This window comes from Drosophila melanogaster, chromosome 3R (assembly GCF_000001215.4).
Source record: "Drosophila melanogaster chromosome 3R".
NCBI lineage: Eukaryota > Metazoa > Arthropoda > Insecta > Diptera > Drosophilidae > Drosophila > Drosophila melanogaster.
In genome coordinates this window covers 22,734,000-22,750,759 of record NT_033777.3, presented here as the reverse complement: position 1 = coordinate 22,750,759, position 16,760 = coordinate 22,734,000, and the positions used below count along the sequence as shown (strand labels likewise).

General features: G+C 50.1%; 7 protein-coding genes across 9 annotated transcripts; 5 read left to right on the top strand and 2 right to left on the bottom strand.

Annotated features, from left to right (window-relative positions):
- The first annotated feature begins 162 nt into the window (after nucleotides 1-162).
- Nucleotides 163-1,746, top strand: rumi. Of its 2 annotated transcripts, none has more exons than NM_001275920.2 (2): nucleotides 163-371; nucleotides 426-1,746. In NM_001275920.2, exon 2 carries the CDS (start codon nucleotides 571-573, stop codon nucleotides 1,519-1,521), a length of 951 nt encoding a protein of 316 aa, NP_001262849.1. In that variant the 5' UTR covers nucleotides 163-371; nucleotides 426-570; the 3' UTR covers nucleotides 1,522-1,746. The 2 variants fall into 2 exon arrangements, with proteins under 2 accessions (NP_001262849.1, NP_651095.1); NM_142838.4 differs by having other exon boundaries at nucleotides 422-1,746.
- Nucleotides 1,704-3,070, top strand: CG31139 (uncharacterized protein). 2 transcript variants are annotated; one of them, NM_001275919.1, is made up of 2 exons: nucleotides 1,704-1,880; nucleotides 1,940-3,070. In NM_001275919.1, the coding sequence occupies exon 2, from the start codon at nucleotides 2,079-2,081 to the stop codon at nucleotides 3,015-3,017; it is 939 nt and encodes a 312-aa protein (NP_001262848.1). In that variant the 5' UTR covers nucleotides 1,704-1,880; nucleotides 1,940-2,078; the 3' UTR covers nucleotides 3,018-3,070. The 2 variants fall into 2 exon arrangements, with proteins under 2 accessions (NP_001262848.1, NP_732797.1); NM_170040.3 differs by having other exon boundaries at nucleotides 1,936-3,070.
- A 90-nt stretch (nucleotides 3,071-3,160) lies between these two features.
- On the top strand, nucleotides 3,161-4,314 carry CG17141 (uncharacterized protein). The gene is made up of 2 exons (NM_142837.4): nucleotides 3,161-3,432; nucleotides 3,488-4,314. The coding sequence occupies exons 1-2, from the start codon at nucleotides 3,234-3,236 to the stop codon at nucleotides 4,258-4,260; spliced, it is 972 nt and encodes a 323-aa protein (NP_651094.2). The 5' UTR covers nucleotides 3,161-3,233; the 3' UTR covers nucleotides 4,261-4,314.
- On the bottom strand, nucleotides 4,155-5,140 carry HP1c (Heterochromatin Protein 1c). The gene has a single exon (NM_142836.3). It carries the CDS (start codon nucleotides 5,041-5,043, stop codon nucleotides 4,330-4,332), a length of 714 nt encoding a protein of 237 aa, NP_651093.1. The 5' UTR covers nucleotides 5,044-5,140; the 3' UTR covers nucleotides 4,155-4,329.
- Nucleotides 5,141-5,178: 38 nt separating this feature from the next.
- Nucleotides 5,179-7,806, top strand: vret (vreteno). Its single transcript, NM_142835.4, has 6 exons — nucleotides 5,179-5,546; nucleotides 5,610-6,020; nucleotides 6,086-6,902; nucleotides 6,965-7,149; nucleotides 7,206-7,399; nucleotides 7,454-7,806. The coding sequence occupies exons 1-6, from the start codon at nucleotides 5,236-5,238 to the stop codon at nucleotides 7,609-7,611; spliced, it is 2,076 nt and encodes a 691-aa protein (NP_651092.1). The 5' UTR covers nucleotides 5,179-5,235; the 3' UTR covers nucleotides 7,612-7,806.
- CG6985 (uncharacterized protein) lies at nucleotides 7,679-9,610 on the bottom strand. The gene is made up of 4 exons (NM_142834.3): nucleotides 8,664-9,610; nucleotides 8,006-8,605; nucleotides 7,893-7,946; nucleotides 7,679-7,834 (listed from the first exon to the last, which is right to left on the bottom strand). Exons 1-4 carry the CDS (start codon nucleotides 9,441-9,443, stop codon nucleotides 7,763-7,765), a joined length of 1,506 nt encoding a protein of 501 aa, NP_651091.1. The 5' UTR covers nucleotides 9,444-9,610; the 3' UTR covers nucleotides 7,679-7,762.
- Nucleotides 9,611-9,668: 58 nt separating this feature from the next.
- Dcr-1 (Dicer-1) lies at nucleotides 9,669-16,753 on the top strand. Its single transcript, NM_079729.3, has 4 exons — nucleotides 9,669-12,363; nucleotides 12,416-14,024; nucleotides 14,082-16,177; nucleotides 16,241-16,753. Exons 1-4 carry the CDS (start codon nucleotides 9,730-9,732, stop codon nucleotides 16,649-16,651), a joined length of 6,750 nt encoding a protein of 2,249 aa, NP_524453.1. The 5' UTR covers nucleotides 9,669-9,729; the 3' UTR covers nucleotides 16,652-16,753.
- Nucleotides 16,754-16,760: the final 7 nt, after the last annotated feature.

The window sequence follows — 16,760 nt, the reverse complement described above, 5'->3', positions numbered from 1 at the left end:
CCTGGGCTGCCAGGTAACAAAAAGTTATTAAAAACACAACTACTTCTCCTCTTAAGTTATTTGCAGCTAAATGGCAGAAAGTCTTTTATTTTCTACATCAATTGTAGACATTCATTTTACTTTAAAAACTATGTCCTTAAAAACATTTCTGGAATATCGATAGTTTCAGTTGACTTGGCAACCCTATTGCTGACGCCGCAATCAAAGGCCAACAAATTTGTTTACATCCAAAGAAATGCTAATAAATCATTTAATAGTCGTATTATTAATTAGTTTGGTAGGAACAGGAGGTGCAGAAGATGACGGACTTTGCAGTGCCGATCAAAAATCCTGTGCACAAAGTGAACCCGACCAAATAAACGAGGATGAATGTAAGCAACTTGTTGCCGGCTTCGATTAATTAATTAATCAATTAATTTAGTTAGCTTCAAGATACGTCGCCAGATCGAAAAAGCCAATGCCGACTACAAGCCGTGCAGCAGTGATCCCCAGGACAGCGACTGCTCCTGCCACGCAAATGTTCTGAAACGGGATCTCGCGCCCTACAAGTCAACAGGTGTCACCCGGCAGATGATCGAGAGTTCAGCGCGTTACGGCACCAAATACAAGATCTACGGACATCGCCTGTACCGGGATGCCAACTGCATGTTCCCAGCCCGCTGTGAGGGCATTGAACACTTCCTGCTGCCGCTGGTGGCTACGCTGCCCGACATGGACTTGATCATCAATACCAGGGACTATCCGCAGCTGAATGCGGCGTGGGGTAACGCGGCTGGTGGTCCCGTCTTCTCCTTCTCCAAGACAAAGGAGTACCGCGACATCATGTATCCAGCGTGGACATTCTGGGCCGGAGGACCGGCCACCAAGCTCCATCCTCGTGGCATTGGACGCTGGGATCAGATGCGCGAGAAGCTGGAGAAGCGAGCGGCAGCTATACCCTGGTCACAGAAACGCAGTCTGGGCTTCTTTCGCGGTTCACGCACCTCGGACGAACGTGATTCTCTTATTCTGCTCTCGCGCCGCAATCCGGAGCTAGTCGAGGCTCAATACACCAAAAATCAGGGCTGGAAGTCGCCTAAGGATACACTGGACGCACCGGCTGCTGATGAGGTGTCCTTCGAGGACCACTGCAAGTACAAGTACTTGTTCAATTTCCGCGGTGTGGCCGCCAGTTTTCGTCTGAAGCACTTGTTCCTCTGCAAGTCGCTGGTCTTCCATGTGGGCGACGAGTGGCAGGAGTTCTTCTACGACCAACTAAAGCCCTGGGTGCACTATGTGCCGCTCAAGAGCTACCCCAGTCAGCAGGAGTACGAGCACATCTTGTCCTTTTTCAAGAAAAACGATGCGCTGGCCCAGGAGATCGCTCAGCGTGGATACGACTTCATCTGGGAGCATTTGCGCATGAAGGACATCAAGTGCTATTGGCGCAAGCTGCTCAAGCGATATGTGAAGCTGCTGCAATACGAGGTTAAGCCGGAGGATCAACTTATTTACATAGGGCCTAAAAAGGATGAGCTGTAGCGAAATGAAATGTTATTGTGTTTAAGCATTTCTCATTTTGTATTAAGTTGCTTAGAGCAGCGTGAATCTCTCTGTCCGCATTCCATGCATTTTTGATGTCCAAGATTTAGAGAACAACTCGAATATTTTCCTATTTATATATATAGCATTTATACAATCTTTATAACAATCGAAAGCCATTTGTTTTAAGACTCAAAGTTTAAAATATATTTGGAAGAAATATGTAAATTCTCTTTAAATTTTAATTATGACCCAGCCAAGGATATGCTTTTTAGTTGGAGCCCTAATCCTCTCCTGCACTTGCGTTTCGTGCTCCAAGGACAAATGCGCTGTCAACGAACACAACCCAAACTCAAATAGTTAACTATATAGAATATAATATAATATAACCTTTTCAAGATTTGTATCCTTCAGCCAGCTACGACTTTGTGCCGCACATCCTGCACGCCCTGGCGATCCATCGACCCTGCGTAATCGGTGATCCGAAATGCCTCTGCCATGTGGCGACCATTCAAAGGGATTTGGAACCGTATGTGGACAAGGGGATTACACCTGAGATGATGGCGCAATCCAAACGATTGGGCACTTTTTACCAGATAATCCGTGGACGCATCTATCGCCAGCAGAAGTGCCTGCATCCCAAGCGATGTGCCGATGTGGAGGATCTGCTCTTGGACATGGCCAGTGGTGTGGCAGACCTGGAATTCGTTCTCAATGTGCGCGACTGGCCGCAGGTGCACTTCCTATCCGGCCTAAGTGGTCCGGTGTTTTCCTATTCCATCACGAATCGCCACCTGGACATCATGTACCCAGCATGGTCGTTTTGGACCACCACGGGACCCATCCTGCAGCACTATCCCCACGGTGTGGGTCGCTGGGACTGGATGCGAAAACATTTGGTGGCCAGGGCGTCGGAGTTGCCGTGGAGTGCCAAGCGCGCTATTGGTTTCTTTAGGGGCTCACGATCCTCGCCAGAACGCGATAGTCTAGTCAGGCTCTCGCAAAGGCGTCCAGACCTGGTTGATGCCCAGTACACGATACTAGCGACGGATGCCGATCCCGTCGAGAAGATGCCTTTGGTCGAGCACTGCCAATTTAAGTATCTGTTCAATTTTCGCGGTGTGGCCGCCAGTTTCCGGCTGCGGCACATACTGCTCTGCCGCTCGCTGGTACTTCATGTTGGCGACCAGTGGCAGGAGTTCTTCTACAGCCAACTGAAACCCTGGGTGCATTACGTTCCCGTGGCCAGCGACGCCGATGTGGATGAGCTGGCGGAGTTGATTCTATATCTGCGCGAGCACGACGATCTGGCGGAGGAGATTGCGGAACGGGGACAGCAGTTCATTTGGCTCCACCTCCGAATGGAGGATGTGCAGTGCTATTGGAGTAAGATGCTCCAGGAATACGCAAAGTTGCTCACTTATAAAGTGCAACGGGAGCCGGGACTTCTGGAGGTATCCAACAAGAAAGCGGTGCAGCTGTACCGCGGAAAATAAACTTAGTATTTACAATCTTAGTTTTGTACCAAAAAATAAAAATCTGTATAATTAATTTTAAATTCAAATTTAAATCAGCCAGTGCTGCCACACCCAACAGCCAACTCCCCCCACTAGTGTGACCACACACAATCCTGGGTCAATTGTTACGTCACTGGCCAACAGCTGTTTGAAAGTTTTGATTTGGATTCGCTAGCATTACATGGATTCCGCATCATGGCAGCGCAGCTGAATCCATTCCGCAATGCCTTCCGGCTGCCGTCCAAGCAGCGCATCAACTGGTTTCCCGGCCACATGACCAAGGGTATGCGGCAAATTCAGCAAAAACTACGAAATGTAGACTGCATAGTCGAGATTCACGATGCACGCATCCCATTGGCGGGCAGAAACTCCCAGTTCTTTGACACAATCACCGGTGAGTACGTTTACAACCATAAGCTGCCACTTAATACGGGACTCATATTCCCCAGGAAGTGGTGTTAAACCGCATATTCTGGTGCTGAACAAAGTCGATCTGCTGGGCGCCAAACAGCAGAAGAGCGTGCTCCAGCAGCTGAGGAGACAGCAGCCCGAACTGCAGCACATCCTGTTCACCAACTGCAAGGATCAGCGCAACAACGGCGTGCTGGACATCCTGCCCCTGGCAACGCGCCTCGTGAGCGAGAGCAGTCGCTTCAATCGCACCCAAGCTGCCGAGCACAATCTGATGATCATCGGCGTGCCCAATGTGGGCAAGAGTTCCGTGATCAATGTGCTGCGAAATGTGCATCTCAAGAAGAAGAGCGCCGCACGCGTGGGTGCCGAGGCGGGTATAACTCGATCCGTCGGCGAACGCATCAAAATCCAAGAGAATCCGCCTGTTTACATGATCGACACACCCGGCATCCTCCAGCCCTCCATTAAGGATGATGAAATGGGCATGAAACTGGCCCTGGTGGGCTGCCTTCCCGATCATATTGTGGGCGAGGATCTGATAGCCGACTATCTGCTGTACTGGCTGAATAGCCACCGCAAATACGACTACGTGGAGATGCTAAAGCTCAGCTCCGGACCCAGTGACGACATCAGCGCCGTGCTGGCGGAGTACGCTCATCGGGAGGAGCTATTCCACAAGGTCAAGCAGTACGACGGACGCGTGGAGGTGATGACAAATTTATTGGCGGCCGCGCGAAAGTTCATTCACTTCTTTCGCTCCGGCCAGTTGGGTCACATGAATCTGGACGAACCCAGTGGTTTCAGATAGCTATACATATGTATGAATTAAACTTAGGGGCTTAGATTAAAGACTGAACAGTCGATTCTGCTCGCGTCCTTATTGATTTTCCGCCATGGGCACATCGATGGCAATGTCGCCAACGCCGGGCACGGGAATCGAGTACGAAACACTAGCCAAATCGTCGGTATCATTGGCTAGATCCATGGGTGCATGGTGCTGCGGCGCCTGGTCCACCTGTGGCGCGATTCCACCAAGATGTCCAGCCAACTCAGCGGACTGATCCACCTCCGGCGGCACTTCGACGGGCGCACTGCTAATGTGCGGATAACTGGTGCGCGAGGCCGCCAAACGCAGCTCCTCCGGCACGCCCTTCATTCGCATCGCAATGTGACGGGAGTAAGGTGCCATCTTCTGGAAATAGTCAATCAGCATTTGCGGATCCTTCTCCACGATCTGTGCCGATGGCACCAAGTCGAACTCGTCGCAGAACTGCCAGCGCACCAGATACTTGATGTCGCCCGTCACATCCGTTGCGCCCACGATCTCGGCCAGCTCCAAGCCGCGCTCGTAGCCGCGCAGCTTCTGGATCTCTTCGCACTTGGGTTTCTTCTCGCCGCGCTTCTTGGACTTGGCGCGCGACTCCTCGAATTTCTGGATGAGATTCGGGCAATCGCAGTTCTCCTCGGGCTCCCAGGTGTTGTCCGCCGACGTGTAGCCACGCCACTTGATGTAGTACTCAACCTTGCCTTCGCTGGTAATGCGCTTGTCCATGATGCGCTCCACCACGAAGTTGGGCTCGTTTTTAACCATTTTTTATTGTGTTTTTACAAGATTGTTTACAATATTTAAAATCGGCTTGGTTTTTTTCACTAGTGCCAGTGTGACCGTTTGCTGACTTCAACAACAGTTACAATAGCAACATACTTCTGACAGCATAGAAAACGGTCACACTCGCACGCGCTTGCAATTCGAATTCAGGTGAAATTTTAAAGCTCAGGTGCAATGGAATCCGAATCCTCGCAGGATGATTGGTCCGCATTCGATCCAATGTCCAGGGAATACTATGACCAAGTGGGCAACCGTTACACTAACGAGTCTGGCCAGAAACTAATCATGGAAGCCCCGCTGCCGCCAAAGGACGAAAAGGAGCAACGTGCCACCAGGCAGGCGAAGTATCCATACTTGGTGGTTCCAAAAAGCAGTCCCTATGTGACCGAAAAGATGCTAATCAACTTCTTCGGTCGGGCGCTCATCAAGGAGATGGAGTTCCGCCGCTTGTCACGCGTATACTTTGTCTACTTTGAAAATATCGCGTGAGTTTCTTCAAGCACTTTCGCAGGTCATTCAATATTTCGAGCGTATAATCCTTTTTCCAGATCCCTGGAGACAGCGCAACAGCGGGTGCAGCGTTACCCGAACCTGATCAAGTGCATCACTGGTCGCCCGCAAAAGGAGCGGGAAATCACCAGCGATCCGGTGACTTCCACTGAGCCAATGCCAACACCAGGCCCAGCAATTTCGGCCACTGAACGTACGCCAGTGAATCACAACAGAGAGGTTCCGATCTCGACCGGAGGACAAAATCATCCGGAGTTCTTCCGGCCACCGCTGGTCACCAAAGATGATTACAAAAGAGGTTCATTGTTGGCCACCAACGACCCCATTCAACGCTATCTCAATGTAAAGTACGAATTCGCACTGGAGCGCCATGATATCTACAAGCTTAAGGATGAGACCAGAATCCCGCAGGTCGTTCTGCACTTTCGTTCGGGCAGAACGATTCCTTTGTTAGTATAGCCACCTGGTCACGTGCCCTTGATTAGCTAACGAGTATAGTTTCTGCATCACTCAGGTCAACGGTTGCTGTCACCGAAGAGGATAAAACTAAAAGCCTGCTGGAAGACGGCGTCAGCAAGTGCGTGGTTTGTCAAAACTGGACAGACACTTTCTGCAAGCTGTGCAAAATGCCCTTCTGCAATGCCTCCTGTTTCGCCGATGTGGCAGAGCAGCATAAGCAAGCTTGCGGCAAGGGTGAGATACTTAACCTTGACGAAAAGGTGGGCCGGAAGTACCCCAAACCCGGCTTGCCGCCGTCTGGATCTAAAGTGAGAATTACTGCATTCGAGCAGACTAACGTGGTCTATGTGCGCTCGGCGGACATTCAGATTGACATCGCCTATTATACAGTTCTCACGGAGGTAATGATGCTGGGCAAAGATGCCTCCAAACTGCAGAGTACGCCAGTCTGCGGACAAATTGTGCTCTACAAGTTCGAGGGACATATGTCGCGCGCCATGGTGCTAAACGTGGATAATATCAAGGAAATCTATGTAGTGTTCATTGATTTCGGAAGTGTTGAAGTCACGCAGCTGGAAAGACTGTATGAATGCAGTTCGTATTTAGCTGGTTTGACCTGCTATCCCGTAGCCGTTAAATTACGCGGAGTTCCCAGGCGCTTTGTGGGTCCCAACATAAGGGAAGTCATGTACGAACTCGACCAGTCCCTAGTTTTTAATATCAAGTACTCGTCACGTGAGTACGATACCAGCAAGGGCATGCAGGTCGTGGTGATGACCGAGATCGATATTAATAGGAGCCTCAACCGCCTTTTCAAGACCATCCTAACTCCTGTTGAGCCGTCTGTCTCGGACTTGGGATACAAAGAGGACGTAAGCCAGAACTTAAAAAAACATCAAGTACACAGTTGTCATTTGCATTTATTCGGTTTCAGTGTCTTCCATACATTCCCTTGCACTGCGGAAAGAACATAAATGTAGTGGTAATGGACAACACATTCATCCAGTGCGGCTTTATCTACTGCACCTCCATAGATCTGGCTTACGAAGTCACCAAAATGCAGCGAGACATACAGGAGTATGGTGAAAAGATTGCCAAGTGCGCAACCTACGCACCGCCGTAAAGTTACTCGCCGTTTTCTTTTGTCCATTTAACTAAAGCGCTCTTTCATTTAGGATAAATGAGCTTTGCATAGCTAAGTACGAAGGCAAATGGCGTCGAGGTCTCTCTGTGGAGTTAGTAGGAGATGGTTATCCCAGCATTTTGTTCATTGACTACGGAAACATAGTGCCAACACATGTCACCGACATACGTCCCTATCCGCCGCAGTTTATCTTCCCTATAATGACCACACAGTTGGATTTAATTGGTAATTAGGCTCTCCAAAGATAATTATATTATTTATATGACTCGATTTTCGTAGGAGTGCCTGAGAAGCCCACCGATGAGCAGATCAAATGGCTGGATAAAAATTATCCCATTGGGTCCGTTATCACCTGCAGCGAAATCACTTTCGACGAGGAAACAAATAGCTACTCCACTCGCATTGAAAAACTGCAGGAGTTCTTAAGTTTGGACTAAGTTCTCAAAAGGTTGATTCCGCGAAATAGTTCAGAACTAATTATGGCCAAAAAAAAGCACAAATCTTCCAGGTTAACTCAACTGCTAAGCATTTAGTTCAACAAAATAATTTTGTTTACATTTATATTCTTGAAGTTAACGTTTTGTTTGTTTAAGTTTTTACTCTCACTTTTCTTGAATAAACCAGTTGAATACAATCCAGACTATCCGATATAGCAGTTTCCTGTAAGGTCACATTGATTTACGCAATTTAAGTTAGTAAAATGTAATACAAATCTCACCTCAAAGAAAACACGGTCAAAAGGTGGCTCACTTTTGGTCCAGTCCGCTAGATTCTATAGGTTATCAATGCAATAGGTGATTTATTAATATGATAAGAATTCGAAGTACTCACATTAGATGCGGTCGGTATAAGCTGGCTGCGGCAATTCTGAAGATCTTCTATAGAATCATCACCCATATGCCCATAGAACTGCAACTCCTCCGGAGAACCTCCGGCTGTGATGAGAGTATATATTTTGGTATCCATTGCTCCAACGGCCAGCAGTTGGTTGGCTTGCTGCCTGGAATTGTGATTATAAATAATTAGGTGTTTGCAGCGAAGAGCTCGAAGCGCCGACAAGTCACTGGTCAAAATCAAGCCAATCATTGGTTCTCCATCGGCAAGAGAATTAAATAAGTTCACTTTTTGGGGACCATCTAGCTGCGCATGGTCCAAACTATAACTCTGACAGTATCCCCTGACCAGGGTGAGGCAATCCTCACTGTTTGCCAAGATGCAGCACTTCTCGCCTCGCTCCGCCACTAAGTGATCCAGCATTACGTGTAGAAACTCGAACTTGGCGGAGTCGTAAAGTCCCATGCTTGGCCAAGGCGGCAGTATGGCGTCCAGTACCTCCATTATTTCCTTAAACACTGGATTCGTACCCAAAGTTTTTAGGAGCACAGGATGATCACATACAATTTGGAAGATTTCCTTCAACGTAGACGATTCCTGAAATACAAGTTTTTTGATTTGTTTATGCATGTAAATTGGTCTAAATCTATCTTACTGTTTTAGATGTTTGTGCATATTCAGAAACAAAGAGTAATATTTTTTTCTGCAGTTCAGCTGGAGTTAATAGACACAGATATTCCGATTGGGTGAACTCCTTGGTAGGGTTTTCTATCTTCAAAGTGTTTTGTTCATAGATTTTCTTTCCCATCGAAGTGCTGGAATCGGCGGCTGCATAGGAGACATGTTTATCTTCTCTATGTTGGCTAATTTCCAAATGCGGTGGAGCAAAGGCATCTGCCTCGCGCTTGATCTTCTTGAGCAGATGAGACCTAACGGGTGCACTGTCAGCAGGTGGTGGCGATGTGTCTGTACAACCATTCTGGGCATCTATTTTTTGGCACCAGTTGGCTATTTCCAACTGGCGCTGAATAAGGCACTCCTCGACGGTTTTAATCTCCTCCTGAATCTCGACATCCTTGCTGCCTACTTCCAGCTGATCGTTCTCCTGAAGTTGCCGCTGCTTAAAGTATGTCATGGTGTCCACAACCTTGCCGGTGTCATCCTTCAATGTTACTATGGATCCCGTGACCACCAGCGTTCCGTTGCCAGTCCACGTTTTGTGCTTTTTGGTGGTCTGATTACGCCAGAGCACATGGAAGATGCGGCTATCTTTGAGGGGATTCTCGCCCGCCCTGAATTCTCGAGGTCCCAGGCTTTGGGTGCCCCCTGAGGTGCCCCATTCGCTGGGTAGATTGTTTTTGGGCCAGGAGCAGGGTGACTGTGGTTCCTCTTTGGGAGGCGCCGCTTCGCTCTCTCGCTTTGCAGCGCGGCGCATGGAAGGAGCTTTGGAACGCCGCTTTATGGTGCTAAAGAAGAGGATTACCGGGTATAGTTCACCGTAAATACATAAGTTAATTTAAAAACTTTTGCTATCAACAAAATATAAATATACAAGGCGCAATCTATTTTCAAGCCACTTGTAAGTGTGGCCAATGAAGTGAACCTCGAAAGGTATTCCGAACCCTGGTCACACTGGCATTCTGCTGGTAGCCGGCTCTGGATGATTTTCTGATAGAAATCTCGCAGAGGCAGTGGTGTTTTTGTGAATCCCCTCAGCCACGATGGCGTTCCACTGGTGCGACAACAATCTGCACACCACCGTGTTCACGCCGCGCGACTTTCAGGTGGAGCTACTGGCCACCGCCTACGAGCGGAACACGATTATTTGCCTGGGCCATCGAAGTTCCAAGGAGTTTATAGCCCTCAAGCTGCTCCAGGAGCTGTCGCGTCGAGCACGCCGACATGGTCGTGTCAGTGTCTATCTCAGTTGCGAGGTTGGCACCAGCACGGAACCATGCTCCATCTACACGATGCTCACCCACTTGACTGACCTGCGGGTGTGGCAGGAGCAGCCGGATATGCAAATTCCCTTTGATCATTGCTGGACGGACTATCACGTTTCCATCCTACGGCCAGAGGGATTTCTTTATCTGCTCGAAACTCGCGAGCTGCTGCTGAGCAGCGTCGAACTGATCGTGCTGGAAGATTGTCATGACAGCGCCGTTTATCAGAGGATAAGGCCTCTGTTCGAGAATCACATTATGCCAGCGCCACCGGCGGACAGGCCACGGATTCTCGGACTCGCTGGACCGCTGCACAGCGCCGGATGTGAGCTGCAGCAACTGAGCGCCATGCTGGCCACCCTGGAGCAGAGTGTGCTTTGCCAGATCGAGACGGCCAGTGATATTGTCACCGTGTTGCGTTACTGTTCCCGACCGCACGAATACATCGTACAGTGCGCCCCCTTCGAGATGGACGAACTGTCCCTGGTGCTTGCCGATGTGCTCAACACACACAAGTCCTTTTTATTGGACCACCGCTACGATCCCTACGAAATCTACGGCACAGACCAGTTTATGGACGAACTGAAAGACATACCCGATCCCAAGGTGGACCCCCTGAACGTCATCAACTCACTACTGGTCGTGCTGCACGAGATGGGTCCTTGGTGCACGCAGCGGGCTGCACATCACTTTTACCAATGCAATGAGAAGTTAAAGGTGAAGACGCCGCACGAACGTCACTACTTGCTGTACTGCCTAGTGAGCACGGCCCTTATCCAACTGTACTCCCTCTGCGAACACGCATTCCATCGACATTTAGGAAGTGGCAGCGATTCACGCCAGACCATCGAACGCTATTCCAGCCCCAAGGTGCGACGTCTGTTGCAGACACTGAGGTGCTTCAAGCCGGAAGAGGTGCACACCCAAGCGGACGGACTGCGCAGAATGCGGCATCAGGTGGATCAGGCGGACTTCAATCGGTTATCTCATACGCTGGAAAGCAAGTGCCGAATGGTGGATCAAATGGACCAACCGCCGACGGAGACACGAGCCCTGGTGGCCACTCTTGAGCAGATTCTGCACACGACAGAGGACAGGCAGACGAACAGAAGCGCCGCTCGGGTGACTCCTACTCCTACTCCCGCTCATGCGAAGCCGAAACCTAGCTCTGGTGCCAACACTGCACAACCACGAACTCGTAGACGTGTGTACACCAGGCGCCACCACCGGGATCACAATGATGGCAGCGACACGCTCTGCGCACTGATTTACTGCAACCAGAACCACACGGCTCGCGTGCTCTTTGAGCTTCTAGCGGAGATTAGCAGACGTGATCCCGATCTCAAGTTCCTACGCTGCCAGTACACCACGGACCGGGTGGCAGATCCCACCACGGAGCCCAAAGAGGCTGAGTTGGAGCACCGGCGGCAGGAAGAGGTGCTAAAGCGCTTCCGCATGCATGACTGCAATGTCCTGATCGGTACTTCGGTGCTGGAAGAGGGCATCGATGTGCCCAAGTGCAATTTGGTTGTGCGCTGGGATCCGCCAACCACATATCGCAGTTACGTTCAGTGCAAAGGTCGAGCCCGTGCTGCTCCAGCCTATCATGTCATTCTCGTCGCTCCGAGTTATAAAAGCCCAACTGTGGGGTCAGTGCAGCTGACCGATCGGAGTCATCGGTATATTTGCGCGACTGGTGATACTACAGAGGCGGACAGCGACTCTGATGATTCAGCGATGCCAAACTCGTCCGGCTCGGATCCCTATACTTTTGGCACGGCACGCGGAACCGTGAAGATCCTCAACCCCGAAGTGTTCAGTAAACAACCACCGACAGCGTGCGACATTAAGCTGCAGGAGATCCAGGACGAATTGCCAGCCGCAGCGCAGCTGGATACGAGCAACTCCAGCGACGAAGCCGTCAGCATGAGTAACACGTCTCCAAGCGAGAGCAGTACAGAACAAAAATCCAGACGCTTCCAGTGCGAGCTGAGCTCTTTAACGGAGCCAGAAGACACAAGTGATACTACAGCCGAAATCGATACTGCTCATAGTTTAGCCAGCACCACGAAGGACTTGGTGCATCAAATGGCACAGTATCGCGAAATCGAGCAGATGCTGCTATCCAAGTGCGCCAACACAGAGCCGCCGGAGCAGGAGCAGAGTGAGGCGGAACGTTTTAGTGCCTGCCTGGCCGCATACCGACCCAAGCCGCACCTGCTAACAGGCGCCTCCGTGGATCTGGGTTCTGCTATAGCTTTGGTCAACAAGTACTGCGCCCGACTGCCAAGCGACACGTTCACCAAGTTGACGGCGTTGTGGCGCTGCACCCGAAACGAAAGGGCTGGAGTGACCCTGTTTCAGTACACACTCCGTCTGCCCATCAACTCGCCATTGAAGCATGACATTGTGGTAAGTACTTGTAATACGAATTATTTAAGATTTGTTAAATACTCTTCTTTAGGGTCTTCCGATGCCAACTCAAACATTGGCCCGCCGACTGGCTGCCTTGCAGGCTTGCGTGGAACTGCACAGGATCGGTGAGTTAGACGATCAGTTGCAGCCTATCGGCAAGGAGGGATTTCGTGCCCTGGAGCCGGACTGGGAGTGCTTTGAACTGGAGCCAGAGGACGAACAGATTGTGCAGCTAAGCGATGAACCACGTCCGGGAACAACGAAGCGTCGTCAGTACTATTACAAACGCATTGCATCCGAATTTTGCGATTGCCGTCCCGTTGCCGGAGCGCCATGCTATTTGTACTTTATCCAACTGACGCTCCAATGTCCGATTCCCGAAGAGCAAAACACGCGGGGACGCAAGATTTATCCGCCCGAAGATGCGCAGCAGGGATTCGGCATTCTAACCACCAAACGGATACCCAAGCTGAGTGCTTTCTCGATATTCACGCGTTCCGGTGAGGTGAAGGTTTCCCTGGAGTTAGCTAAGGAACGCGTGATTCTAACTAGCGAACAAATAGTCTGCATCAACGGATTTTTAAACTACACGTTCACCAATGTACTGCGTTTGCAAAAGTTTCTGATGCTCTTCGATCCGGACTCCACGGAAAATTGTGTATTCATTGTGCCCACCGTGAAGGCACCAGCTGGCGGCAAGCACATCGACTGGCAGTTTCTGGAGCTGATCCAAGCGAATGGAAATACAATGCCACGGGCAGTGCCCGATGAGGAGCGCCAGGCGCAGCCGTTTGATCCGCAACGCTTCCAGGATGCCGTCGTTATGCCGTGGTATCGCAACCAGGATCAACCGCAGTATTTCTATGTGGCGGAGATATGTCCACATCTATCCCCACTCAGCTGCTTCCCTGGTGACAACTACCGCACGTTCAAGCACTACTACCTCGTCAAGTATGGTCTGACCATACAGAATACCTCGCAGCCGCTATTGGACGTGGATCACACCAGTGCGCGGTTAAACTTCCTCACGCCACGATACGTTAATCGCAAGGGCGTTGCTCTGCCCACTAGTTCGGAGGAGACAAAGCGGGCAAAGCGCGAGAATCTCGAACAGAAGCAGATCCTTGTGCCAGAGCTCTGCACTGTGCATCCATTCCCCGCCTCCTTGTGGCGAACTGCCGTGTGCCTGCCCTGCATCCTGTACCGCATAAATGGTCTTCTATTGGCCGACGATATTCGGAAACAGGTTTCTGCGGATCTGGGGCTGGGAAGGCAACAGATCGAAGATGAGGATTTCGAGTGGCCCATGCTGGACTTTGGGTGGAGTCTATCGGAGGTGCTCAAGAAATCGCGGGAGTCCAAACAAAAGGAGTCCCTTAAGGATGATACTATTAATGGCAAAGACTTAGCTGATGTTGAAAAGAAACCGACTAGCGAGGAGACCCAACTAGATAAGGATTCAAAAGACGATAAGGTTGAGAAAAGTGCTATTGAACTAATCATTGAGGGAGAGGAGAAGCTGCAAGAGGCTGATGACTTCATTGAGATAGGCACTTGGTCAAACGATATGGCCGACGATATAGCTAGTTTTAACCAAGAAGACGACGACGAGGATGACGCCTTCCATCTCCCAGTTTTACCGGCAAACGTTAAGTTCTGTAAGTTATTTAAATCCCTTGCTAAGGATCAGAAATAATCCCTAATACATCTTACAGGTGATCAGCAAACGCGCTACGGTTCGCCCACATTTTGGGATGTGAGCAATGGCGAAAGCGGCTTCAAGGGTCCAAAGAGCAGTCAGAATAAGCAGGGTGGCAAGGGCAAAGCAAAGGGTCCGGCAAAGCCCACATTTAACTATTATGACTCGGACAATTCGCTGGGTTCCAGCTACGATGACGACGATAACGCAGGTCCGCTCAATTACATGCATCACAACTACAGTTCGGATGACGACGATGTGGCAGATGATATCGATGCGGGACGCATTGCGTTCACCTCCAAGAATGAAGCGGAGACTATTGAAACCGCACAGGAAGTGGAAAAGCGCCAGAAGCAGCTGTCCATCATCCAGGCGACCAATGCTAACGAGCGGCAGTATCAGCAGACAAAGAACCTGCTCATTGGATTCAATTTTAAGCATGAGGACCAGAAGGAACCTGCCACTATAAGATATGAAGAATCCATAGCTAAGCTCAAAACGGAAATAGAATCCGGCGGCATGTTGGTGCCGCACGACCAGCAGTTGGTTCTAAAAAGAAGTGATGCCGCTGAGGCTCAGGTTGCAAAGGTATCGATGATGGAGCTATTGAAGCAGCTGCTGCCGTATGTAAATGAAGATGTGCTGGCCAAAAAGCTGGGTGATAGGCGCGAGCTTCTGCTGTCGGATTTGGTAGAGCTAAATGCAGATTGGGTAGCGCGACATGAGCAGGAGACCTACAATGTAATGGGATGCGGAGATAGTTTTGACAACTATAACGATCATCATCGGCTGAACTTGGATGAAAAGCAACTGAAACTGCAATACGAACGAATTGAAATTGAGCCACCTACTTCCACGAAGGCCATAACCTCAGCCATATTACCAGCTGGCTTCAGTTTCGATCGACAACCGGATCTAGTGGGCCATCCAGGACCCAGTCCCAGCATCATTTTGCAAGCCCTCACAATGTCCAATGCTAACGATGGCATCAATCTGGAGCGACTGGAGACAATTGGAGATTCCTTTCTAAAGTATGCCATTACCACCTACTTGTACATCACCTACGAGAATGTGCACGAGGGAAAACTAAGTCACCTGCGCTCCAAGCAGGTTGCCAATCTCAATCTCTATCGTCTGGGCAGACGTAAGAGACTGGGTGAATATATGATAGCCACTAAATTCGAGCCGCACGACAATTGGCTGCCACCCTGCTACTACGTGCCAAAGGAGCTAGAGAAGGCGCTCATCGAGGCGAAGATCCCCACTCACCATTGGAAGCTGGCCGATCTGCTAGACATTAAGAACCTAAGCAGTGTGCAAATCTGCGAGATGGTTCGCGAAAAAGCCGATGCCCTGGGCTTGGAGCAGAATGGGGGTGCCCAAAATGGACAACTTGACGACTCCAATGATAGCTGCAATGATTTTAGCTGTTTTATTCCCTACAACCTTGTTTCGCAACACAGCATTCCGGATAAGTCTATTGCCGATTGCGTCGAAGCCCTCATTGGAGCCTATCTCATTGAGTGCGGACCCCGAGGGGCTTTACTCTTTATGGCCTGGCTGGGCGTGAGAGTGCTCCCTATCACAAGGCAGTTGGACGGGGGTAACCAGGAGCAACGAATACCCGGTAGCACAAAACCGAATGCCGAAAATGTGGTCACCGTTTACGGTGCATGGCCCACGCCGCGTAGTCCACTGCTGCACTTTGCTCCAAATGCTACGGAGGAGCTGGACCAGTTACTAAGCGGCTTTGAGGAGTTTGAGGAGAGTTTGGGATACAAGTTCCGGGATCGGTCGTACCTGTTGCAAGCCATGACACATGCCAGTTACACGCCCAATCGATTGACGGATTGCTATCAGCGTCTGGAGTTCCTGGGCGATGCTGTTCTAGATTACCTCATTACGCGGCATTTATACGAAGATCCCCGCCAGCATTCTCCAGGCGCATTAACGGATTTGCGGTCAGCACTGGTGAATAATACAATATTCGCCTCCCTGGCTGTTCGCCATGGCTTCCACAAGTTCTTCCGGCACCTCTCGCCGGGCCTTAACGATGTGATTGACCGTTTTGTGCGGATCCAGCAGGAGAATGGACACTGCATCAGTGAGGAGGTGTGTTAAAGGAAAGTCACCAATAATACGACAACTAATTGTAATATTCTTTCTTGCTTTCAGTACTACTTATTGTCCGAGGAGGAGTGCGATGACGCCGAGGACGTTGAGGTGCCCAAGGCATTGGGCGACGTTTTCGAGTCGATCGCAGGTGCCATTTTTCTCGACTCAAACATGTCGCTGGACGTGGTTTGGCACGTATATAGCAACATGATGAGCCCGGAGATCGAGCAGTTCAGCAACTCAGTGCCAAAATCGCCCATTCGGGAGCTCCTCGAGCTGGAGCCGGAAACCGCCAAGTTCGGCAAGCCCGAGAAGCTGGCGGATGGGCGACGGGTGCGCGTTACCGTGGATGTCTTCTGCAAAGGAACCTTCCGTGGCATCGGACGCAACTATCGCATTGCCAAGTGCACGGCGGCCAAATGCGCATTGCGCCAACTCAAAAAGCAGGGCTTGATAGCCAAAAAAGACTAAGAAGTCATCGCTGCAATCGTGTTTCATTAGATTTAATGATTATTTTTTTAGACATAAGAACTTTAATTGTACAAATCTTAAATAGATTGTCTATGGTCGAATAACTGTG

Coding starts and splice junctions, on each gene's coding strand:
- rumi (NM_142838.4), top strand. CDS start 236: ATGCTAATAAATCATTTAATAGTCGTATTATTAATTAGTTTGGTAGGA. Junction 372..421: donor CCAAATAAACGAGGATGAAT/GTAAGCAACTTG, acceptor CAATTAATTTAG/TTAGCTTCAAGATACGTCGC.
- CG31139 (NM_170040.3), top strand. CDS start 1,769: ATGACCCAGCCAAGGATATGCTTTTTAGTTGGAGCCCTAATCCTCTCC. Junction 1,881..1,935: donor ACACAACCCAAACTCAAATA/GTTAACTATATA, acceptor TGTATCCTTCAG/CCAGCTACGACTTTGTGCCG.
- CG17141 (NM_142837.4), top strand. CDS start 3,234: ATGGCAGCGCAGCTGAATCCATTCCGCAATGCCTTCCGGCTGCCGTCC. Junction 3,433..3,487: donor GTTCTTTGACACAATCACCG/GTGAGTACGTTT, acceptor CATATTCCCCAG/GAAGTGGTGTTAAACCGCAT.
- HP1c (NM_142836.3), bottom strand. CDS start 5,043: ATGGTTAAAAACGAGCCCAACTTCGTGGTGGAGCGCATCATGGACAAG.
- vret (NM_142835.4), top strand. CDS start 5,236: ATGGAATCCGAATCCTCGCAGGATGATTGGTCCGCATTCGATCCAATG. Junction 6,021..6,085: donor TCGGGCAGAACGATTCCTTT/GTTAGTATAGCC, acceptor TGCATCACTCAG/GTCAACGGTTGCTGTCACCG. Junction 7,150..7,205: donor TGCGCAACCTACGCACCGCC/GTAAAGTTACTC, acceptor TCTTTCATTTAG/GATAAATGAGCTTTGCATAG.
- CG6985 (NM_142834.3), bottom strand. CDS start 9,443: ATGCGCCGCGCTGCAAAGCGAGAGAGCGAAGCGGCGCCTCCCAAAGAG. Junction 8,606..8,663: donor ATGCACAAACATCTAAAACA/GTAAGATAGATT, acceptor CTTGTATTTCAG/GAATCGTCTACGTTGAAGGA. Junction 7,835..7,892: donor TTGACCGTGTTTTCTTTGAG/GTGAGATTTGTA, acceptor GTGACCTTACAG/GAAACTGCTATATCGGATAG.
- Dcr-1 (NM_079729.3), top strand. CDS start 9,730: ATGGCGTTCCACTGGTGCGACAACAATCTGCACACCACCGTGTTCACG. Junction 12,364..12,415: donor CATTGAAGCATGACATTGTG/GTAAGTACTTGT, acceptor ACTCTTCTTTAG/GGTCTTCCGATGCCAACTCA. Junction 16,178..16,240: donor GACACTGCATCAGTGAGGAG/GTGTGTTAAAGG, acceptor TCTTGCTTTCAG/TACTACTTATTGTCCGAGGA.